The following is a 25,897-nucleotide window of genomic DNA, read 5'->3' as shown; positions in this document are numbered from 1 at the left end:
CATTTCCAAGCTTATCTACCACCAAGAGAGTTTATTTATTGTCAGTTTATCTGAGTTTATCCCTTATCTCAGTTTATCCCTTATCTCAGTTCGCACACCTTGCAATGCATGTTTGTTCATCCAGGAGAATCAACAGAAAGTATTATCCCCTTTTTTTAAAAGAAGAAGCTTTTTTATTAAAGTGCTGATTTGTTTGGTCATATTCATAGAGAAATACAGCACTTAGAGCTGCTCGCAGTTCTGGTATCACCCCCAAGTGACCATTCTACTTTTTGGAGATTATAGAGCAGAAATTTCCAACAATTCACCCATGTAGGGCTTCAAAGATAAGTGCAATCATTGTCTCACTCATGAACGTATGGGCACTGTCCCAACATATCTGACCAATCAAAAGTGTAAATCATGTCTGTTCAAATGCCTTGATATAGGAATAGTTAATTGATGCTCGGATCAACAAACCCCATTAGCTGTGTAGTTTGTCACAAATTAAATTGACTCAGTCATAAGAGGATCAGTAACCTTTTTTTTCCAAATGAAAGACTATTAAAGTCAATAATTAGCATAGCTTTACAGCATATAATTTTCCATGCCTTGCCTGCTTTTTCTAGGCGATGTAGCAGGAATTGGTTGGGAGAGAAGTGATGGAACACCACCACCTCCAGGACAACCATCAAAAGGCAGAGTATATTTCACATATTGTGGGCAGCGGCTAAGCCCATTTCTGGAAGATGTGTCTGGTGGAATGTGGCCAGTTGTTCACATTCAAAAAAAGGTAATTTCTTTATTTAATTAGTTACATGTTTGTAGCAGAAAAGGCAGACATTAAAGAAAGGTTTGCGTTATTTGAGGTTGACCCGTGATTGCCAAAATGTGTTCTACCATGAAGACTGATGGTTTAACGCATGATGATCTTGCTGTATTTCCATGGCTCAGTGGTTAGCACTGCTGCCTCGCAGCGCCAGGGACCCAGGTTCAATTCCAGCCTCTGACGACTGTCTATGTGGAGTTTGCACATTCTCCCCCTGTCTGCGTGGGTTTCCTCCGGGTGCTCCAGTTTCGTCCCACTGTCCAAAGATGTGCAGGTCAGGTGAATTGGCCATGCTAAATTTCCCATAGCGATAGGTGCAATAGTGGGGAGTTGGGGAGTGGGTCTGGGTGGGTTACTCTTCTGAGGGTCAGTACGGACTTGTTGGGCCGAAGGGCCTGTTTCTGCACTGTAGGGAATCTAATCTAATCTTTAAAAAAAGGAATTGAGATACCGACAGATCATTTAATCATTTGTTAGTTAACATTGGAGTTGCAATTTGCAGCAAAAATGCCATAAGCTATCAACATATTCAAACGTACAATAGTGAGAAAAAAAGAATGCTGCAAGAATTGGCAACTAGTCCATCTTTCTGAAAGCTTTTTAAAGATGTATACTTGTCACATTGGACTGAATTTTTCAGATGATCTTTTGTGTATAATTGGAAAATATTGCAACTCTGTAAGTTTGCAACTGTTATTTTCATGGCACAGCTTTATCATTCTATTCTAGAAATTTGTGAAGCTGATAGTGCTTTTGATAACTTTCTTCTTTTTCACTGGTTCCTTATTAATTATATGACTTGAAAAGCAAAATGAAAATGTTAATATTTTGTCGAATAGCTTTAGCATTTATACTACTGTAAAGACATTACTTCAAAGCTGATTATTGTTGATTTAAAGAGGGCAGATGAATATAACAGCAGTTGTGGATGCAGCATGAAAGAGATGTTCTAGTCTCAAGTTAGATAAATGCAAGTCATGATAATTCCTTACTTGTTTTAGTAATGCACTCTGAGGTCCCATCTTTTTAATGAGAGATTAGACTTATCTCCTCAAGTCAAGGTAAAAATTGCAGTACTATTTTTAGAAGAGCAGTGCATTCTACCTGGTGTCCTCACCATTAATTTATCTTTCAACAAGCAAAGCTAAAAACAGATGACTTTGATCATTCATAATATTACTTATTGTGGGTCTCTGTTGTGTGCAAATTAGCTGCTGCTTTCCTTGCAACTGCTTTGATTCCACTCAAATCATATAATTGGCTTTGTAGTGCTCCAGGCTTTGAGGTTGTTAAAGGGACTAGATAAATGCAATATTTTTACTTTTAAATTGACACCATAGAGTAATTGAAAATGAAGAGAAAATATAAACAAAAGAGCTGGAAATCTGAAACAAAAACAGAAATCGGGGGGAAGGGGGAAACTCAGCAAATCTGGCAGCATTTGTGGACAGAAAACAGTTAACATTTGAAATCTAATGCCCCTTCTGGCTCTTCAGAGATCTGTCTGGATTCCATGTGGAGGATCCCATTTATATCTCTAGTTATTTCTGATCACGTGGCGCAAAACTTTACCTTTTTATTTACTTGTTTCCATATTCTTTTTAATAGAATACTAAAGTCCGTGCAAACTTTGGATGCCGTCCTTTTGCTTATGCAGAAGGTCAGGCACACAGGAATGCAGCCGATCTCTGCATTGATCTAGCAGAGGAAATTAGTGCCAATTTTGAAGCTTTACCATTCGCCATGGCCTCTGACAGTGACAATGATGCTGGTGCTAGTGTGGCATCTGATACTGCATCCCATGGTCCACCCTGTCGCATTGCAGCTACTGCTGCAGCACAACAGCGTAAGTAGCATTTCTCATTTAAAAACTTTGGTTGCATCTTGTTGCTATGTCATTTTTATCCCTTTTCGTCTTGATTATTTGGTATTTGTTGTATTTTAGATTCATCATATAGATGAGTATCTGTTTCCTAATACCTAAAGGCTAGGTAAGCTTTCACATACTCAGGTGAACACAGAGGAAGTCTATTTTCTAAATACTTTATTGACCATCTCTGGAAAGTAGTATGCCTCCATATCTGACTCTTTTTCAGGCTTTACTGATCAAATTAGTATTCTCATCAGCACTTACATTTCAACTATACTAATACAGATGATCTGGCTGTTATCACTTTACTGATTGAGACCTTGCTGACTGCACATTAGTTACTGCATTTTTAATATTACAACAAAGGCAATACACCATAAAGTGCTTTAGAATGCTCTGCCATGAATGGTTCTACATAAATGCAAATTTTTGAACATCAGATAAACAAAAACAGCTAATATAATATACATTTGTAGTCAACATACTAGCTAGATCCTGAAAAGAAAAATAATAAAAACCTGAAATCACCAAATTAGCTCTTTTTTGTTTTATCGATGCAATGATTTTAATCTTGCATTTCTGACCACTGGATGGGCCTTCTGAACCTGTGAAAATTTCAAAGCAGCTATCTCTATTTGAGTAATAGAAGTAGAGTTTCCTTAATAATTGTTACTGGGAATTATTAGATTTTAACAACTGACAGCTCAAACATTTTATCAAAACTGTCAGTTCCTTATGCAGCTGAATCAATCATATGGTATTTTATACATTTGAATTATGTGTAATTATGTATCTTGATTCCTCCTTTGAACAATACTTAACAAGATCAGAATAAGAATTCCAGTCAAAGTCTTTGACCTGAAACACTAACCCTGTTTCTCTCTATAGCTGCTGCTAGACCTGCTCAGTATCTTCAACATTTTGTGTTTTCACTTCAGATTTCCAGCATCTAAAGCATTTTGCTTTTAGTCAGATTTTTTAGTAATTTAGAATGGATCAAAACTTTTACAATTCTTAAGAACACTATTTGATGTAAGGATGATGTACAGCAAATGTGCCTCAGGTGACATTCTCCTCTACTCATTTACAGAATATGATAGTGATGCCTCTTGCCATTACAAAGTAGAATTGAGCTATGAAAACCTTTTGATATCTGGTCCATACTGTCATCCATCACCAGTACCCGATGATGAAAGTGATGATGACGACGATGATGATGTTCCAAGAGTAAGCGATTTATAACTTCAAGTTAATAATGAAAACAAGATGTATGTTATCTTTCTCCACATCAGTTTGGTCTCTTTTCCCTTCCTGAGATTTTGGAATCCATAAGCAATGAGCCAAAAATCACTGCAGTTATCATACAATTGACAGACATCTTAACATTCGTGCCATACAAAACACCAGGTTATGACTGTCACCAATAAGAGTCAATCTAAGCATTGCCCTTTGACATTCGGTGGTGTTACCATCACTGAATCCCCCACTGCCAACATCCTGGGGCTTACCATTCTCCAGAAACTCAACTATATTTGCCACTTACATACAATGGCTACAAGAGTAGGTCAGAGGCTAGGATTACTGCGAGTAATTCTCCTCCTGATTTCCTAAAGCCTGTCCATTATCTATTCCCAAAGCCTGTCTATTATCTAAAAGGCACAAGTCAGGAGTTGATGGAACACTTGCCCACTTGCCTGGATGGGTGCAGCTCCAACAACACTTAAGAAGCTTGACACCATCCAGGAGAAAGCAGCCCGTTTGATTGGCACTGCATCCGCAAGCATCCATTCCCACCATCGACACTCAATAGCGCATTCTACAGTACATAGATGCACTGAAGAAATTCACCAAAGATCTTGAGACAGCACCTTCCAAATCCATGACCACTTCCATCTTGAAGGATCAGGGCAGCAGATAAGTGGGAACACCACCACCTTCAAGTTCCACTTCACGCCACTCAGCATCCTGGCTTGGAAAAATATCACTGTTCCTTCATTGTCACAATATCAAAATCCTAAAATTCCCTCCCAATGGCAGCATGGGTCAACCCACAACACATGAACTGCACCTGTTCAAGAAAGCAACTCACCACCAACTCCTCAAAGGCAACTCAGGGCAGGTAATAAATGCTGGCCAGCCAACAATGCCTACATCCCACAAAATGAATTAAAAGCAACTATAAGTTAGATCCTTGTGCTCCCCAATATGGAAAGATGGTGTCTCAGTGGTTAGCACTGTTGCCTCACAACGCCAGGGACCCAGATTCGATTCAAGCCTTGGGTGACTATCAGTGTGAAGTTTGCATGTTCTCCCTGTGTCTGTGTGGTTAGGTGCTTTGGTTTCCTCCCACAGTCCAAAAACGTGCAGATTAGGTAGGTTGTCTGTGCTAAATTGCCCCATTGTGTCCAAGGATGTTCAGGCTAGTGGGTTAGCCACAGAAAATGCAGGGTCATGGGGTTAGAATAGGGGGGATGGGTTTGGGTGAGAAACTCTTCGGAGGCTTGGTGCAGACTTCATGGGTCGAATAGCCTCTTTCTGCATTGTGGGGATTTATGATTCCATGAATACTTCAATAGCAGTTGATGCAGCAATTTTGTGGGGAACTGAGGAGATTGCACTGCAGATATTTCAATTGAGTTTTCTGGTGAGAAGATTAATTATAAATGATCGAGTCATTTTTATGACAAGGGCCATCATATACTTATCTTTTAACCTGTGCATTTTTGTTATCACAGCACTTGAGGCGTGGACATCAATGTATCGAATTTAAAAATTTGCAAAACAAAAACTTATCAGGTTGAATTTGAAATTGGTGATTGAAATATTTTTTCATTTATCATCATTTTCTCCCAATTATTGTGTGATGCTGTTTGACAAAGTATTGATGTCTGATTTCTTATATTGTCTTTTCACAGGAAGATCACTATGCACTTTTAGTCAAAGCCTGGGAAACCAAAGTTTTCCCAACAATTCGCAGACGGTTCCGGAATGAAGCAGAAAGAAAATCCGGATTAGATCAGATAAAGGGTGCATTGCAGCTTGGTAAGTTCCAAGCAATTTATGTGACTAATGAATAGCCACAGCAGATTGTTCAATTTTAGCAGTGTTTTGTTGAATTGTTGCATACTCCGTTTTTAAAAACAGTTGCCTGAGCATGTGTTAATCTGATTTATTCTTTATGATTTTCTGTTTGCCATTATTCTTCCAAATTCCTAAATGGCCTTGCCATTTCCCTTTTTTGTCAATCTCATCCAGTCTGATGAGTCTGAAATATCTGCTGTCCTCCAATTTGGGCCTGTTGCGCATCCACAATTTTCACTTCTCAATTGGTAGCAAAATCTTGAACTTTCAAAGGCCTAAAATTCCCTAAATTCCTCTTTTTTTTCTCTCTCTCCTTTCAGTCACTACCAAGATTTTGGTAATCTGTCTTAATAACTGCATGCATGGCAAGTTATTGTATTTTAGTTTGATCCTTTGACTTAGGACTTTTGATTATGTAAAATGCTATATTAATGAAAGCTGTCATAAAGAACACAGGAGCAGTTGTTTCATGTAAAATTACCTTCTATGCTGAGCAACTGTATGAATGTCATCTGCTGTCAGTTTCCTAAGGTCAAGTGGTAAAGGTAGTAATAAGTGACAACTGAGTAGTTGAATGGAACGAATATGTGATATTTTATAACTGTACTATACAACTCAGAAGTGTCTCAACTTAATTACTTTGGACTGCAGTGATCATTTTTCACTCAAACCTACAAACAATAATAAGATAAATACCCAATTAATCTGGTTTTGGTAGTATTGCTAGAGTTGCAAGTATTGATTGGGTCAGCAGAAGTCACTTCTTCTCTGGCAGTTCTAATTGTTTAGCTCACATTGTAAAGAGTTTAATGCCAACACAAATTATTTTAGCTGCATTCTATTATTTATCTTTTGCCTTTATCATGCACTTCATCCATTGGCCATTTTATAGGACAAGCAAAGTTTATTCTGCCTTTCATAGTTAAAAAGGATCATATGATTTCATAAAGATGTGAAGTTTATTTTGTTTACCCCTGAGCTAATTTCAAATTAAGTAGAACTGATTGCAAGGCTAGAACTTGCATTTGACATAGTTAGCCACTGCATGCATTTCACATGTAGATTTCTACAGTACAGAGTTCTTAAACTGGTGCAGTGTAAGTGCCTGATTAATGTAGTTGCCCCTTGGAGGGCCTCACATTGCTTACAAATTGAACTTGCATCTTCAGAGAAAAAACTTACTCTCTCTATTCCAGGTGTGGTAACAGCCTTTTTTTCATTTATATTGCACACTTGTAATCCCCATGACTTGGATGACACAGACCACACTTCGCAGAGAGTGTTGCAAGCTCAGGCTGTTAATTTAAATGATCTCTAAAGCTTTATTCCTTTTTCTTTGCATTCCCTGTTGACCGTATCAGTTCTTAAATTTTACCTATATCCTACCACAGCTCTCTCATTTAAGTCTTCATCTCTAAACATTGCCTGCTGAGCTCTGGGCCTACAGCTTAGTCATGCCAACTGTCAAAATATACTGCCTCTGATAACCCCCTTGACTTTTAATGAACAGACCCCCTGGGTTTTGGAAGGACAGCCCCAACTGGTAAGTGATCAGTGATTGTGCTGCTCATGATTGATTTACCATTAATCCCTGGACTGGTTGCATTCAATCTGCAGACTATGGCCAATTACTGATTGTAATGGGATGGAACCCCTGGCTCTGACCATATCCAAAGCCCTGGACTGAGATAAAACACTGCCCTTGACTGATTATAAATGTAGGAACAGAAGCAGGCTATTCAGCCTACCCAATCTGTTCTTCCAATAAGTGAGATCATTGCTGATTTGATAATCCTCAACTTCACTTGCCTGCTTTTCCCATAACCCTTGATTCCCTTTCAGATTTAAAAGTATGTACAATAGCCATGAATATACTTACTGATCCAGCCTCTACAGCCTTTTGTGGTTCAAAAATGTTCCATAGATTGAGAACCTCAGACAGAAGAAATTCCTTCATCTCTATTTTAAAGTGAGTCTCATTTTACTCTGAGACTATGCCCTCTGGTCCTAGATCATCCCACAATTGGTGACAACCTTTCTGCATCTACCCTGTCAAACCCCTAAGAATTGTATATGCTTCAAGAAGGTCTTTTCTCATTCTTCTAAACTCCAATCAGTACTCAACCTCTCCTCGTAAGAAAATCAATTCATAAATTATAGAAACTTCTCTGTTCTGCTTCCAATACCAATCTATCTTTCCTCAGTTAAAAATCATACAACACCAGGTTATAGTCCAACAGGTTTATTTGGTGGTACAAGATTTCAGAGAACTGTTCTTTCATCAAGTAGCTAGGGTCACTAGCTATCTGATGAAGGAGCAATGCTGCAAAAGCTTGTATCTCCAAATAAACATGTTGGACTATAACCTGGTATTGTGCGATTTTTAACTTGTGTCCACACCAGTCCAACACTGGCACCTTCACATCATATCTTTCCTTAGACAAGGGGACCAAAGCTGTTCACAGTTTTCTAAGTCTGACTTAACTAGTGCCTTGCATTGTTTTGGTAAAAAAATCCTGATTTTTACATTACAGTGGGATTTTGGAGTAATTATTCATAGACCTCTGCAGTTAACAACGCACATGAATGCGACAGTTAAAAAGGAAGATGAGACACTTGCTTTCAATAGTCGTGGCAATGGTTGTAAGAGCAAGGAGGTAATGTTGGAGTTGTCGAGAGCGTTGGTTCGGCCACAGCTAGAGTACTGTGGGCAGTTCTGGTCACCTCACTATAGGAAGGATATGATAGCACTTGGATGGGGTGAGGGTTGGCAGTTGGTTCAGAAGAGGTTCACCAGGATGATGCCTGTGATGGAGCATTTGAGCTATAAGGAGAGACTAGATAGGTTTTGTTATGGAACAGACCTAACCCCCTCAAAATATATTGAGATGACATAGACCCTAACTTTTTGTTATTTTAAAGGTAAGTGTAAGGCGTGTTCAGGTGCAGTTCAGTTGGTCAAACTACCAAGCTTAAAACAAAACACACGGTTTTTATGTACAATAGCGCCTCGACATACGAACGACCCCGTTCACAAACAAATCGGTTTACGAACAGGATTGTACGTAAAATTTTGCTTCAATGTATGTACGAAATTCAAGGTACGAATGAAGGTACGAACGCAAAAAGCCCATGGTTTCATTGTCATTGTTCTGCATTGCTACGCACGCTTTGAACGCAAAAGCTCTCGGGCCCCGCGTGATCTTATTCAGTTCGTCTTTGGTGCACACGTTGTGAGCATCCAACATCCAAGCATTCTTACGCTTTTTTTTGTTTTTTGCATTAAACTAGCCCTCATTATGGCTCCCAAGAAAGTGAAAAGTGGTTGTGATAGTGGTGTTAAGAAGCCTAAACGTATTACTGTAGAAATGAAGGAGGAAAAAAGTAGCTAAACACAAGAATGGTGCTCGCGTATCTGATCTCGCTATGCAGTACGACATGGCGAAATCGACTATCTGTACTATCCTAAAAAACAAAGAGGCACTAAAGGCAGCTGACATGGCGAAAGGAGTGACTATTTTAACGAAGCAAAGGCCTAAATTGTTAGACAAGGTTGAAAAATTATTATTAGTTTGGATAAATCAAAAAGAGCTTGCTGGAGATAGTGTTAACGAGACTATAATCTGCGAGAAGGCTTTACACATACACTGTGATTTATTGGCGGCACTGTCGAGTACAAGTACTGCTAGCATTGAAGAATTTATAGCTAGCAGAGGCTGGTTTGATAAATTTCATCGACGAACTGAAATCCATAGTGCAATAAGGCATGGAGAAGCGGCTAGTTCGGACAAAAAGGCAACGGAGGACTTTGTGAAGGAATTCAATAAATTTGTCGAAGATGAAGGTTATGTCTCACATCAAGTTTTTAACTGTGATGAAACTGGACTTTTCTGGAAAAACGAATGCCCAAAAGGACCCACATAACCCAAGAGGAGAAGGCACTACCGGGCCACAAACCAATGAAGGACAGGTTAACACTTTTATTGTGCGCGAATGCAAGTGGGGATTGCAAGATTAAGTCTCTATTAGTCTACCACTCTGAAAATCCTCGCGTTTTTAAAAGCAATAATGTGTTGAAGGCTAAACTCCTGGTAATGTGGAGGGCGAATAGCAAGGCTTGGGTCACGTGAATGATTTTTATGGAATGGTTGACAGAAGTTTTTGCACCAGCTGTCAAGGAATATCTTGAAACAAATAATTTGTCACTTAAGTGTCTTCTAGTAATGGACAATGCTCCTGCCCATCCTCCAAATTTGGAAGAAGACTTGGACATTGAATATGACTTCATAAAAGTAAAGTTCCTTCCTCTCAACGCCACTCCTCTCATCCAAACCATGGACCAGAATGTCATTGCAAATTTCAAAAAATTATGTACGAAGGCTCTGTTTGCCAGGTGTTTCCAGGTCACCATCAACACAGATTTGACCCTTGGTCAGTACTGGAAGGACCACTTCAATATCTTCCACTGCATAAGCCTTATTGATAAGGCATGGAACGAGGTCTCTTTCCGTACGTTGCAGTCAGCCTGGAGGAAAGTTTGGTCAGATTGTGTACCTGAGAGATACTTTGAGGGTTTTGAGGAGGAGACATCAGTAAATGTAGTGAACGAGATTGTGACCCTGGGCCAAAATATGGGCTTGGAGGTCGATGAGGATGATGTGGCAGAACTGGTGGAGGACCACAGACAAGAACTCAGCACAGAAGATCTTGTTGAATTGCAACAGGAGCAGGTGAAGGTTATGCAGCAGGAGCATTCTGGAGAGGAGGAAGAAGAGAGGGAAGATGTATCAAGTGTTCAAATCAAAGACATTTGTAGCAAATGGAGTGAAGTGCAGGCTTTTGTTGAGAGGCATCACCCAAACAAAACTGTGACCAACAGAGCAGTGAACATTTTAAATGACAATGTAGTGTCCCATTTTCAGAAAAATCTGCAACAAAGAAAAAAACAAGTTTCTCTGGATCGTTTTCTTGTGGCATCATCAACCTCCGAGAGACAAAAAAGAGAAAAGACTCCGTAAATATCCAAACAATGGTAAAATTGATTCAGTTCGCGAACTTCCTGTTACAGATTAAGTTCGTAAGTCGAGGCGCTACTGTACTGTATAATTAAAGTACTGACAAAATAAAATGGCTTAATTGTAATTCTACCAAAATGCTTAACAAATAATATATCTAAACTACTACTAGCTAACTGTTCCAGTGTAGTAATATTCCATAAACACACCCTTGGCAAAAGGCAAATTCAGTAAAATACACTGCCTCATTCTGGCAGCAAGAAGAGAACCTCAAGTTTTAGCTGTAACAGAGAGCAATAAGAGCTTCTGCATCCAGATTCAAGACCTCAGCCACAACTGAAAGCTAAAACTTAAAAAAAAAAATTCCTGGTTCTATGGGAGCTTGACCCCACCCATTCAGGCTGTTACCATTGTTCCAACTTTTATTTTAAAAAAAACTCAAGGTCTCTCAAACTGTTTATTTTATTGGCTTTGGAGAAGACTGCTTGGCATCTCTGTCTCAATCTTTCTTTTTAACATATGAAATATAAATATACCTCTTAACGACGTATTATTTGGATTGTTTACTTCAGAGCATAAAAGCTGAGGGGGAAACTGGATTGAGCTATTTATAACTGGGGGGGTATGGTTGAGAGATCACCCATGAGGGGGGCATGGTTTTAGAATAAGGAGCAGAAAATTCAAAGGGGATTTGAGAAAAAAACAATTTCACTCAGAGGGCTGTGAGAATCTCAAATGCACTGCCTGAGAATGCAATGGAAGATGGAAAGCTTCTAAACTGAAAAAAAAATTTAGATGAACTCTTGAAATATCAAAAAATACAAGGATATGGGACAAGTGCAGGAATTTGGGATTAGCACACCTCTAGTGGTAGTTAGTGTTGGTTGACATTTGATGAAGCAAAGTGCCATACAGGAACATGTCCATTCCCTTTACTGATTATTGCTGGCAAGCATGACGAGCTGCCAGTTTTTGTCAGTCTGCATGAAAAAGCAGGGCAAAAGAGAAGTATTATAAGGCTGTGTAAGTTCTGAATAAGATGCAAGGTAGCAATGCTCTAAGCAGCTGTCGTCATTGAGTGTGTGTGTGAAGAGAGCAAGCTCGGAGCCCTGAGATGCACCCTGTTCTGATGCATGAGATGGGTGTCTGTCCCTGAAAATAGTGGTCTGTCAGTCATATTGCCATGAAAGGTGTTGGTGCATTCCAGAATGCAATATTGAATTGGTGCGTTATATTCTAAATGAGTCAGCGACGTGTCACGATGTGAGGCCGGTGCATGTTTGATGCCAGTCTCCATGCTTGAAGACTGCAGGCTGTTGTTGTCCGTGGAGCATTCCCTGAGATATTGAGGAACAAGCAATGAGCTGGAGTTACCAGTTATCCACTTAGACTTTCATGTTGGGAATTGTAACTCTTGTTTGTCTTCATTGCCTGGCAAAATAGCAAACATTATAACTGAGGTGCAGGTAAGAATTGGATTTTAATGCATGTAATTACGCCTCTCATTGCTCGCGAACAATATTCTGGCAATAAATCAAAGGTGAAAAAAGCTTATTTTTTAAATTCGCGTTAAGAATTTAATTTTTACAATCTTGTCATATTTTACCAACTGACTCACTAATGCCCATGTCATTCAGGGGCTGGAATGGTTATAGGCAGAATTTTTTAGATGCATATTCAGACTAATTGTCAGTGGACCCAAGGATTATGCGTACTATGTCATTTCCTCGTACTTCCTTCCCAGGAATGTATTTCAAACTTGGATGTCAATTGTGACAGCACACGTTTCATAATTTTAGGGAGTCAGTTTGCTCAGTAGGCTGGGAGGCTTGTTTGCAATGCAAAGTGAAAACACCAACGTGGGTTCAATTTATGCACTGGAGGAAGTTATGATGAAGGACTCTTCTTTCCTACTTCATCCCTTGCATGAGGTGTAGTAAACCTCAGGTTAATCTCTTTAATGAGAGGGCAACCCTGTGGTGCTTTGAGACTATGACATCTTTACCTTTACCTTTAAATAATTGCAGCATGCACACTGAGACAGTGATAAACCTTAACGTGTTTCACTTAGCACTAAAAACACAATGTGAATTTATATAAACCAATTTGATAATATCTGAACAACTGCTGGCGAATGGTAGGCACGTCCAATGAAGATTAAAGCCAAGATCTATCATTAAATTTCTTCCAACTAGAGTGAAGATATTCAGGCATTAATATTAGCCATATATTTAAAATGTTTTTGTAATGTTTGTAAGATCTTATGGTTCTGTTCAGGTATGTCTAATAAATTGTTATAATCTTAAAATGGATGTTTGGTTTTCAACAGGTATGGTAGATATTGCTCGTCAGACTGTCGAGTTCCTTTATGAAGAAAATGGTGGCATACCTAGAGATCTCTACCTCCCAACCATTGAAGACATTAAAGATGAAGCCAATAAATTCACAACTGATAAAGTTCGAAAAGGTAGTTATTTGTCTTGTATCAAGCTTAATGGACTTATTGTGTAGTTTGTAGTTCAATTCCCTGAATTAGCCCCTGACTACTGGGAGTATTTCAAATGACACCTCAGGAGCGGCATGTTCCTGTGAGAATGAAGGCTAGGTATGGCAAGTTACGTGACCCTTGGATGACCAGGGATGTTATACCTTGGTCAGAAAGAAAAAGGAAGCGTACATAAGGTCTAGGAGGATGGGAACTGATGAAGCCCTTGAAGTATATAAGGAAAGTAGGAAAAAATGTAAACAAGGAATTCGAATGGATAAACAGGGTCATGAAAAGTCATTAGCAAACAGGATTAAGGAGAATCCCAAGGGTTTTTATACATATATAAAATGCAAGAGGGTAGCCAGGGAAACAGTTGGCCCACTGAAGGTCAAAGCAGGGAATCTGTGTGGAGCCAGAGAGGGAGATGAGGCCCTAAATGAAATTTTTGTCAGTATTCACCAAGGAGGAGGAGTTGGTGGAAGATGATTTCAGGGAAGGGAGTGATGAATTTTTTGCTATTACAAAAGAAGAGGTTTTGTGCATCTTAAAAAGTATTAAGATAGATATCAAAGTCCCCAGGTCCTGATGGAATCTGTCCAAGAATATTGAGAGAGGCAAGAGAACAAATTATTGGAGAATTGACAGACATCTTTGCATCCTCTTTGACCACACTTGAGGTCCCAGAGGACAAGAAAATAGCCAATGTTGTCCCATTGTTTATGAAGTGTATCAGAGATAATCCTGGAAATTACAGGCCTGTTAGTCTTATAGGTGGTGGTAGGGAAATTATTGGAAAAGGTTTTCAGGGACAAGATCTATATGCATTTGGGAGCAAATTCTATTGTTAGCAATAGACAGCATGATTTTGTGCAGGGGAGGTTGTGTCTCACTAACTTGATTGAGTTTTTTAAGGAGGTGATGAAGGTGATTGAGGGAAAAGTGGTTGATGTTGTTTACATGGACTTCAGTAAAGTCTTTGACAAGGTCATACATGGCGGACTGCTACAAAAGGTCACATGGTATCGGGGTAAGCTGGCAAGATGGATATAGACCTGCCTTAGTCATAGGAGATAGAGCGTAGCGGTGGAAAGATGTTTTTTTCAAAATGGAGGGCTGTGACTAGATATGTGCCACAGGGATCAGTGCTGGGACCTCTGCCGTTCATAATCTATGTAAATGATTTGGATGAAAATGTAGCTGGTCTAATTAGTAAGTTTGTAGATGATAAAGATTGGTGGAGTTGCACATAGTAAGGAGGATTGTTCGAGGATACAGCAGGATATAGATCAGTTGGAAGCATGGGCAGAAAGATTACAGGTGGAATTTAATCCAGACAAACGAGAGGTGATGCATCTTGGAAGGTCAAGTACAGATGGAAATTGTATAGTGAATGACAGAACCCTTAAGAGTATTGATATGCAGAGGAATCTGGGTGTGCAGGTCTACAGATCACTGAAGGTGGCAGCTCAGGTAGATAAAGTAGTCAAAAAAATCAGTGGCATGCTTGCTTTCATTGGAAGGAGCATTGAGTATAAACAATAGACAAATGATGCTGCAGCTTTACAAAACTTTAGTTAGACCACACTTGGAATATCATGTACAGTTCTGGTCACCACATTACCAGAAGGATGTGGATGCTTTGGAGAGAGTACAGAAAAGGTTCTCCAGGATGTTGCCTGGTATGGAGGATTTTAGCTATAAAGAAATGTTGGATAGACTGGGATTGTTTCACTGGAATGCAGGAGGTTGAGGGAAGACCTCATAGTTTATAAGATTGTGAATAGCGTGGATAGAGTAGAAAGTATGAGGCTTTTTCCCAGGGTGGAGGGGTCAATTACTAGGGGACACAGGTTCAAGATGCGAGGGTGGTTGATGTGTGAGGCACATTTTTCACTCATTATGTTGAGTGCCTGGAACAGTTTGCGAGAGGAGGTGGAGGAAGCAAATAATTTAGCAACATTCAAGAAGCATCCGGACGAATACTTGAATAGGAAAGGAAGAGAGGGATATGGATTGTCTAAGTGAAAAAATTTTTAGAATGGAGGGGCAAAATGTGTTGGTGCAGACTTGGTGGGCCGAAGAGCCTGTCCCTGTGCTGTTGTTCTTGCTTTGTCCTTTATACTGAATTCGATCAGGAATGAGCTACCAGAGTGAGAGGTGGAAGCAGGTACAATGACAGCATTTAAAAGACATCTGGATAGGTGTACGAATAGGAAGGGTTTAGAGGGATATGGGCCAAATGTTGGAAAATGAGACTAGGTCAGATTGGGATGTCTGATCGGCATGGGGCAAGTCGGGCCAAAGTGTTTGTTTCCATGCTGTATGACTCTTTGGCTCTGTTTGCTTTTGGTTCTGTGCCCATTAGTTTCCTTGTTTTACCTGTTACAGGGTAGACAAGCAGGAGGCTGGAAGAACACAGCAAGCCAGGCAGTATCAGGAGGTGGAGAAGTCAATGTTTCAGGTGTAACCATTCTTTAGAACGGGGGGTGGGTGTAAGGAGAGCTGCAGATGGGAGGGGGAAGGGAAGGGGAGATGGATGGAGACAGGTGGAGGTTACGACCTGGTTGGTCGATGGGTGGGATGAATCCATTGCATGGCTGAGAGGAATTGAAGGGCTGGACTGGGAAGGCCCCTGTTACAATGCCATTTTCACGTTGCACTTGCGCTCTGTTTTATCAAACAGAATTGCTTTTGTTAAAGGACGTCTTTCAGCAATGCAATCAAAAGTCACAGTCATTTTCAATATAGTAGCAATAGGGGTTAATGTAAATATCATTGACAGCACTGTTGAGTCCTCATCGTGACTTTTGAGCAACACTGGTCTAGACCAACTGTGCTTTATTGATGACCTGAGCTGACATTGTTTTACATTGTTTTAAAGGACCCAGTATGGTCCAGAATTAATGTAAACCTGCCCTCTGTTAGAACATAGAACAGGCCCTTTGGCCCTCGGCGTTGTGCTGACCTTTTCTCCTACTCCAAGATCAAACTAACCTACATATCCTTCATTTCACTATTAGCAATGTACCTATCCAAGAGTCACTTAAATGTCCTTAATGTAGCTAACTCTACTGCCACTGCTGACAGTGCATTCCACACCCACCACTCTGTGTGAAGAATCAACCTATGACATCTTCCCTAAATCTTCCTCCAGTCAACTTAAGATTATGCCTCCTTGTGATAGCCATTTCCACGCTGGGAAAAAGTCTCTGACTATTCACTGTATCTATGCCCCATATCATCTTGGACACCGCTATCAAATCACCTCTCTCAATTGTGGGCAAAATTGTTCCAATACCAGTATCATATAATTGGTCATCTGTTTTTTACAGGCCTAACAGTGGTGATCCGGTACCCAGATAGTAATAATCTTAACAGCAGCACTGGTGGTACTGCTTTACCAAAGTTTGCCATCCGAGGAATGATGAAAACCTTTGGCTTGAATGGAGTTGTTCTTGACGTTGACACGGTAAGTTACAAAACATTTGAGTCGAGAGCAGTAATTACCTGAATTCATTAAATGAATTTCCGATGTGCTATTAATGCAACAGAATGTGAGACTAGCGTGTCGTATCTTTTGGGGCAGACAGAAACTGGAAATTTTGATTGGGACTGCAACTGATATCAGTGACTCTGGGTTGGTAATACACAAGGTTTTGCTCAGTGTCTTACTAGATAAGGAAGATGTGTAAGCTGAAGAAAATTAGAAAGTGGGAGCACTGGTTGTCTTGTTCTACAGAATGTCAGAAAACCGTGTGCCTGCAATTATTCTTATTGTTTTTGACACCACATGAGCCATGCTTCAGTGTTTAAAATACATGAAATGTTTGAAATGCTTATTTCAGTTGTGAATGAAAAGGCACATTCTGAAGCTCAATAGAAGAATGCAAGAAAATGACTTAATGATAACGTAATTAGCCATTTCCACATCTGTATGTTTAAGAACTACACAATTTTCTAGTGGTAGTGAGCACATTAAGTCAATTATTCACAACAAAATTTGGAATCTTTTGTTTCGGAAAAGGCTGTTTTAGGCAACTCAAGTAGAGAGCAATGAGAAGTGCCCAAGTAAATTTGGATACTTCTATAAAACTATCTTTTGTAGTGGGTGAACTTTTTAATACACTCTTTATACCAAACCCTCAAAATGACAAGTGTGGAGCACTGAAGAGAAGGGGCAAAGCAATCACTTTTTGATGTTTTAATTCAACCTGTTCAGATGTAAGACACACCTTTAGACGAGGTAGGTGTTGAACCAAGGCCTTTTGGCCAAGAGGTAGAGAGACAAATAAATTTCATTGGCTATAAATGCAGCAGAATGAGGGACCAGTGTGTTGTATCTTTTGGGGCCAGACTGAAACTGGGACTGGATCTCCTGTTCACCAACTGATATTAGTATAACTGATATCACTACCAACAAACAGACTCCAACACTAGGATACATTTCCCTCCCCACTCCTATCAGTGTTCTTGGAGACCATTTCCTCTGCAACTCAGATCCATTCTCTCCCCCCCCCCCCACTCCCTCCACCTACAACCAGCCCACACCCCCCTCCTGGCACCTTTCCCTGCCACCACAGGAAGCGCAAACCCTGCGCCCACACCTCCCCCCTCACGTCCATCCAAGGTCCCAAAGGATCCTTCCACATCTGAGAGAAATTTACCTGCACCCCAACCAATACAGACTGTATTTGTTGCACTCAATGTGGTCTCCTCTACATCGGGGAGACTGGACGCCAACTTACGGATCATTTCAGAGAAATACTTCTGAGACACCTGCATCAACCAACCCCACTGCCCCGTAGCTGAACACTTCAACTCCCCCTCCCAGTCCGCCAGTGCAGGTCCTGGGCTTGTATTGACAAACTATAACCATCCAACATCTCATCTTCTGTCTTAGGACCCTGCAACCATATGAGATTAATGTGGACTTCACCAGTTTCTTCAGTTCCCCTCCCCTCACAATATCCCAGTCCCAAACCTCAAACTCAACACAGTCCTCTTGACCTGTCCATCACCTTTCCCATCTATCCTCTCCACCCTCTTCTCCGACCTATCACCTTCTCCCCCCAACTTCATCTACCTATCACATTCTCAGCTACCTTCCCCCAGCCCCATCCCCTTGAATGTATCTCTCATCACGCTCTGAACTCTGATCTCCAGCATCTGCAGTCTTCACTTTCTCCTAACTGATATCAGTAACTGAGTTGTCAAAAATGCGAAGTTTTTTCCGGTGCCTACCTAGATAAGGAAGATGTGCAGTTACTGTAGTGCAAGATCCCTTCCTGCCATTGTAAGCATAAGTCATCTTCGATTCTAGTTGTTCACCTATTTGTCTATTGACATTGCTGTTGCTATTTAATAAAACACTACTATTGCTATTATGGTCCACGTAAAACAACCATTCCATTCGTTTTCCCCAATTTAGGTAAATGAATTAGTTCAGGTGGAGACGTACTTAAGAAGTGAAGGTGTGCTGGTTCGTTATTGGTACCCAATTGATATGCTGGAGCGCCCTCCTGCCGGATACAGACGCACAGCTGCTTATGGACTAGTTACTCTGGACAACACAAACATCCAGATACACAAGTGAGTGATACTTCACTTTAAAATAAAAGTTTGAAATGTAACGTCCAGTTTGAAGACCTGAAACCAATGCTTCCACCTGAGATTAGAGCTTATCACATGCAATGTGGACACGCAACCCACTGAAATTCCATTAAGCTGAGTCAGTGATTTTGTTAAGAATGAAATTACACAGGTTAAATTATTGGAACGCTGTGCACTTACCAAGCATAAGTTTAGCTCTTGATATACTTACACATATCCACCACAAATGTCAGTCAATTTTAAAACACACCAAATAAAACCATAAGAAAGGAGAACATTGGCATGACCTGTAAAGAGACAGTAAAGCCCTCTTTGTATTGCTATCACTAATATTAGCTTTATTTTCTTAATGTAGCGATGGTTTTTCCCCCCGATGGCCGTAAATCTATAGTGCGATTTTTAGGATGACAGGAGAAAGTGAGGACTGCAGATGCTGGAGCAGCAGGTCAGGCAGCATCCAAGGAGCAGGAGAATTAACGTTTCGGGCATGAGCCCTTCTTCAGGAATGAGGAAAGTGTGCCAAGCAGGCTAAGATAAAAGGTAGGGAGGAGGGACTTGGGGGACTTGAATACCTATCGCATTTCCAATGCCCCTCCCCCAAGTCCCTCCCCCCTGCCTTTTATCTTAGCCTGCTTGTCAGTTCGGAAATGCTCTTGATGTATAGTAGTGTGGCTAGTCCTTTGGGTTGCGGCATGTCCTCGTTCCGTTGTCTTTCCCAGATCGTTTCCGAACTGACTACTGTGACCACCAGGATTCATAACAGCACACAAACCAATAGCCACTCTCAGACAACAACTCACCAGAACGAAGGACCCAATACACAGCATGAGCAAAACCAATGTAGTGTACAAAATCCCATGCAAGGACTGCACAAACCACTACATCGGACAAACAGGAAGACAGCTAACGATCCGCATCCACGAACACCAACTAGCCACGAAACGACACGACCAGCTATCCTTAGTAGCCACACGTGCAGATGACAAGCAACATGAATTCGACTGGGACAACACTACTATTATAGGACAAGCCAAACCGAGAACAGCCAGGGAATTCCTAGAGGCATGGCACTCATCCACAGATTCAATCAATAAGCACATCAACCTGGACCCAATATACCGACCACTGCAACGGATAGCTGGAACTGACAACCGGAAGCAGCAGATTCAAACCACTATAAATGCCGGAGGAAACACCACAGCAGCGCTTCACAGAAGGCTCCCAAGCACTGAGGATGTCACCTAGACAGGGGACGAAACGTCTGCAACACAAATTCCCAGCTCAGCGAACAGAACCACAACAACGAGCACCCGAGCTACAAATCTTCTCACAAACCGTAAACAGGCTTTCAAACCTTAAGCTGTGATGTCTTCTGATAAGTTTATTTTTCTGCTTGAACTTAAAATCTCTACATTGCACTTTGGCATTTCAATTTAGTTGTCAATTTAAACAAAAAGGTGTACAGCAAGTGAAACATACCAGATGTTTGTTCCTTTAAAGTGGCAAAAGTCTATAGTGATGTTGTAACCTAATACTGTTGTAACCTAATAACTTCCTCTTCCTCCTCCTCTGAATTTGTCAGAAATTCTTCGTGTCCGTTTGTATGTTCCTGGGCAAGTGTGTTAGCAGGTTTTTCCATTACATACTTGTATTTTTCTGTGATTGCCCACTATTAAATACATAGTCTTCCAAAATGGCAATCAGAAAGTATACCAACTATATTTCTTTTCCTCCTCCTTGAGCTAGTGGCCTCAAGCCAGTTGATCTTTCCATTGTTTCCCCTGGCTTCTTGGCCAAAACAATACACATTGGAAGTTGAACCTGACATTTTCCTGGTCGATGTGGATCACTTTGCCAAAACTACTGAACGTTGGATCAGGTTAGCTTTAAAGCACTTAAGGTCTGTGGGAAGAAAAGTATTCACAGATTGAGAGTAAGTGCACAGCGTCCCTTGTCTTTAATAAACTATCCATGGAGTTCAGTGTTGTAAGCAAAATGACCATTACCTGAAGCAGTTCTTAAAGCCTAATCACTTTCAGCATCAAAAGTTGAGTCCTTCATTTCCCTTACTGTTGTTATTGGTGCTCACTTCAAATTTCAGTAACTCTTGCTCATTTCCCTCAAAAATGTAGAACAGAAGTCAAATACAAAGTTGAAAATGATTTTTTTAAAGTGCACCAAGTGACAAAGGCTGCACATTCTGACACTTGAAATGTGGTCATTGTCACTGTCAAATGTGAACAGAATATTTATATTTCTCATATCATCTTTAATTTTTTCTTTAAAAGAGCAGTTGCATCTAAGTGGTTACATGCATTCTCTGCACTGCCTTTGTTCTCAAATGATTGTCCAAAATGATCAACTTTTGTCAAGATTTATTTGATAAAAATCACATCTGCAGTGAGCTGTTATTTCCTTTTTGTCTTGTTTGTCTCTCTTTGCCTTGTATATCACCTGCACTTCAACAAGATGCCGATGAAACTCTTGTTGGTTCACTGTATAAAGTGAGCAAAATGAGAGTTTCCAGTTTCATTCTTCAGTCTAATACGAGTGTTCGTTGGATTGAAAGAATGATAAAGTGGTAATAGAAAATATTTATCCCTAACCTCCAAACAATTGATCTATCACCACCAAATTATGCAGTTAATAATTGTGGGGACAGAGGGGATGCAGTTTGTACAGTAATTGATAGACTATTATAAATCGTATGTTTTTGATTGTTCCTGATTTGTTTTCAAATCTCTTTGGTATGTTTTCACTTTTTCATAACTGCTTAGAGAGTTACTGCGCTGTGAGGCTTCTTTGGCCAGACTCTATTGCCGGATGGCATTGCTGAACATCTTTGCTCCCAAGTCACCCCACACTTTCACCCGGTTGTTCCATATCCCTGCTGTTCGTGACATCACATTGGAGCATCTGCAGCTGTTGTCCAATCAACTTCTGGCCCCACCACTCTCAGGTTAGTAATGACAAACTGAGGTGAAGCTGAATGATAAACTGATTGTAAATTTTCAAGTAATAGTAAAATAATTGCAGCTTGTTCAGGATCTGTCCCCTTCCTGACGCAGCAGTTTGGGAAAGGAACAAACTTCTGTTCAACTTTTAATTGCTAATATTTGTTGGCAATTTTACATCTTATTAACACATCAAAACAAATGAATTGAAAAGAGAAAAGTGAGCATAAAGATGAAAATCTGTCGACAAGTTAGCTACAATACTGTTTGTTTTTTTAGCTGTATACCAAGCAATATAAAAGAACACAAACAAAAACAGAAATTACTGGAAAAGCTCAACAGGTCTGGCAGCATCACTAGTGAGAAATCAGAGTTTGTTTTGGATCAAGTGGCTGTTCTGAGGAAAGGTCACTTGACCTGAAACGTTAACTGTGTTTTCTCTCCAGTGATGCTGTCAGGCCTGCTGAACTTTTCCAGCTATTTCTATTTTCTTTCCGAATTACAGCATCTGCAGATTTTTTTGGTTTTTTTATAAAAGAGGACAAGTTGAATTTACTTGGTTCTCCTGGCTGCAGAATGGGAAATAGAAAAAATGCTTTAAAATCTGCGACGCGAACATTCAGCTTTATTCTTTTCTAGCTCTTTGTGTAAAGAATATTTCCTATATAACAGTTTTCAGTGCTGAATGTTAAGAATGAGCTGATATTTTCTATTTGGCTCCAGTTTGATAGTGTAACTTTTGTATTAAAGCAGCAGCCATAATTCATTGTCAATGTTGTACTGTTATCCACACCTCAAATGTAAGAATGAGCAAAGTAAATGATACCTGACAGTTGATACTATTAATGATAGTCTTAATAAAATTTAATTTAGAAAAATATTATTTATCTGTCTTAGTACCGACCAGGTCTTCCTAGTTCATGCAATCCTGTTGTGGTCTTTTTTTTTTAATTGTTTAGTAAGCTATTCATTAGAAGTACATGGGAGTGGCATATTGAGACACTTTAGCTTTTTAGTTTTTTTTCATCTTCCCTTGGTCTGTTGTTTGGACTGGTGAATAAGAAATTTGTTTAGTGGTGTATTGGAAAGGAGTAAGTTTCTCTAACTGGTGTAGCCCCTTTAGACCATTTAAATGACATTGGGATCAATGAAGTTGGGAGCCACAAATAATTGAGATCCTAGTTGATATCTCTCCGTTGCCAAGAAGGGTTTGTGTGTGTTCAATTCTGTATGTGGTGAGTGTATAAATGAGTAGGTGCAGTATTCATAAAGAAAATTAGTAATGCCAAGTATTTAAAATAAGACTCTATATGAAAAAGAGAGCTTGGAGAAATGGTTTAAGAAATTTGTTGTTCATCATCCCCTGCAGATGGAACAATCAGCTCCAATTCAATTCTTTTGGCGCAGTCCCTCCAGCATTGTAACCAGGGTCAAAACTGCTCTCCTACTGACCTGTTCTACCAGGGCAATTCCAATTCCATCAGGGAATGGCTTACAGTTGCTATCACACGAGCCTTACACCAGGGTGAAGAAAGTTTGTTGGATTTAACAAAACAGATCTGCTCTTTCTTACAGGTAGCATTTTTTCGCTTTCTATTTGACTCATCTGAATTTAACATTTTTTCAATTAAACCATATTTGTAACTATTATTTTATTATAGTTGTATATATTATTATATAACTAAAATGCAGTACCTTGGTGTCTCATTGATCATGTGCCTTAAAGGTATCTCTATAACATCAGCCAATGAGGCACTAACGTTTTGATACGTCATTGAGAAACTTGGTTGGAGGCAACAGATGTTCAGCTAAATACAATCCTGATTAAAAGAATATACCTGGAAGTTAATTGACAGCACCAATCATGAGTTTTAAGACCCTCAAGATTGTAGGAGCAGCAAAATGAAGGGTCTCCACAGTTTTGAGATATTCTAAAAGATTGAGTAAAATATGAACTGATCTACTGTTTCAGGATGGACCCATACCTCAAAGTTCATATAGCAGTATACAGGTTGACTCTTTTGGTGGCTTTTCTCAAGAGGTGGAATGTTTGAATAAACATTCCTGCAATAACAAGAATGTGTTAGAAGTAATCGATACTCGATGTTAAATTGTGTATGTCTTTGCTCTGATTTTCCAAGCTATGTTGAGGCTTCAAACCGTGTTGTTATTTGAGTGCTCAGGTTCTAAAATGGAAGAACGATGTAGAACTTGTATAAAAATATAATTTCTCCTTAGTGATAAGAAAGGGAAGACATGCATTTGGGTTTGTTTTAGATTTGTAATGAATGTAGTACAGGAGTATCTGAAGATTTATTTTGTTTCCATGCATTTAAATGTGGTCTTTAAACCCTTGATGTAAATAGAGCAGACAAAAAGAGGAAAACAGCTGCTGTTGTCTGGCTCTAGGAGTCCAATAATACAAAGTCAGAACAATCCAGAAGTCTGGCGGTGTGCAGATTCTTTGATAGAAAACAAAAACTAGGAGAGGTACTGATATTAACCGTTTCTAAGCAGTCTGGCCTGAAAGGAGGCCTGTAGTGACTTAGAAGTAAGAAAGACAAGGCTAGAAGCTAAAGTCTGATGAGGGAGAGGGAGGCATGCTGCAAGGTGGTTGAACATGAGTTTAAGGAACACAAGCTGAATAGTGTGTGTGTACTGTGTTAGCATTTTCAACAGTTTCAGGAACAGATATTAACAAAAATAGTATTGCTGAAAAACAGATTTTTTTGTAGAAGCTTTGGTATTGCGTTCATCAGGGCAATTTGCAAGAAGTACCACAGTAAAGGAGAGTACTGATTGGATGGTAGAGTTGTTGCCATGGAAAATGCACTAGTTAATTATGATGTTTAACTGCCAAGCTTTGGTTAAATTTTAAGTAAGGCATATTGCCTCTAACTGGTCAAGGCATTGCCCTGAGAAATGGCCAGACAATAGAGATCACCTATTTTGTTGCATTTAAAGAGGTGAAATGTGTATGTGTTCTCTCTGTCTGCAAAGAGCTGGACATGTGTGTTAATATATTTAACTTGCAGTCGTGCAATCATGCCATACTGTGAGCCCAACTGGCAGTCCTAAGTTGGTTGTATACCCAATAAGTGTTGCAAGCGCAGGCTGGTTGGGTCTGGTCTGACCCTTGCTTATTGTAAACAGCTGACAGATATGCTGTTTGATATAAAGAATCAGTCTTTGGGATGTGCAGCCTATTTATCTAATAGCACAATGCCACTGAAATGCATATGCCACGTTACTCATTTGTGTGAAGGCAGAGCATCTTTTTGTCTTAATGGCAGCATCTTGCTTGTGATGAAAACGCTATATGTTGATAGTTACACCTGTTGATCAAGCTCTTGACAAACCTTTTCTTTGAGAGTAATCTGAGAAATGGGGCATTTTTTCAGTCCAAAGAGTGACCATGGGGCCATAGAATCCCTGCACTGTTGAAATAGGCCATTTGGCCCAACAACTCCACACCGAACCTCCAAAGAGCATCCCATCCAGACCATCCCCCTGCCCTTTCTGAGTAACCCTACATTTCACATGGCTAACGCACCTAACCTACACATCCCTGAACATGGGAAATTTAATATGACCAATCCACCTAACTTGCACGTCTTTGGACTGTATAAGGAAACCAGAGTACCCAACAGAAAGCCACACAGATGTGGGGAGAATGTGCGAACTCCACACAGGCAGTTGCCTGAGGGTGGAATTGAACCCAGGTTCCTGGTGCTGTGAGGCAGTAATGCTAACCACTGATATACCTTACTGTCTCAAATGGCCTTTCATGAGTTGCAAGATAAACAACAAGAAATGCTTTGACCAGGATAATGTTTGATATTTTAGCATTTAGCATGCGTTAGTGAGCACATGGCTGAAACCTTTTTTTATAAGATTGCCAAAAAAGGCCAATTTTATACTGCATTGAAACTATAAAATGGTGAAAGTGAGGACTGCAGATGCTGGAGATCAGAGCTGAAAATGTGTTGCTGGAAAAGCGCAGCAGGTCAGGCAGCATCCAAGGAACAGGAGAATCGACATTTCGGGCATAAGCCCTTCTTCAGGAATAAA

The 25,897-nt window shown here is 40.0% G+C and overlaps 1 protein-coding gene across 1 annotated transcript in view; it reads left to right on the top strand.

Moving 5' to 3' along the window:
• The window catches only part of LOC122562401 (probable E3 ubiquitin-protein ligase HECTD4), a 293,168-nt gene that overhangs the window by 207,561 nt on the left and 59,710 nt on the right, over positions 1 to 25,897 (top strand). The window contains exons 50-58 of the mRNA XM_043715258.1: positions 609 to 772; positions 2,417 to 2,654; positions 3,769 to 3,905; positions 5,594 to 5,720; positions 13,104 to 13,241; positions 16,595 to 16,731; positions 18,691 to 18,851; positions 21,650 to 21,831; positions 23,196 to 23,401. Coding sequence (XP_043571193.1) covers positions 609 to 772; positions 2,417 to 2,654; positions 3,769 to 3,905; positions 5,594 to 5,720; positions 13,104 to 13,241; positions 16,595 to 16,731; positions 18,691 to 18,851; positions 21,650 to 21,831; positions 23,196 to 23,401 — 1,490 coding nt within the window. The remainder of the gene's footprint in view (positions 1 to 608; positions 773 to 2,416; positions 2,655 to 3,768; positions 3,906 to 5,593; positions 5,721 to 13,103; positions 13,242 to 16,594; positions 16,732 to 18,690; positions 18,852 to 21,649; positions 21,832 to 23,195; positions 23,402 to 25,897) is intronic.

Source organism: Chiloscyllium plagiosum, chromosome 25 (genome assembly GCF_004010195.1).
Source record: "Chiloscyllium plagiosum isolate BGI_BamShark_2017 chromosome 25, ASM401019v2, whole genome shotgun sequence".
Classification (NCBI taxonomy): Eukaryota; Metazoa; Chordata; class Chondrichthyes; order Orectolobiformes; family Hemiscylliidae; genus Chiloscyllium; species Chiloscyllium plagiosum.
The sequence above is the reverse complement of the archived record's forward strand: the minus strand, read 5'-3'. Positions and strand labels throughout refer to the sequence as shown.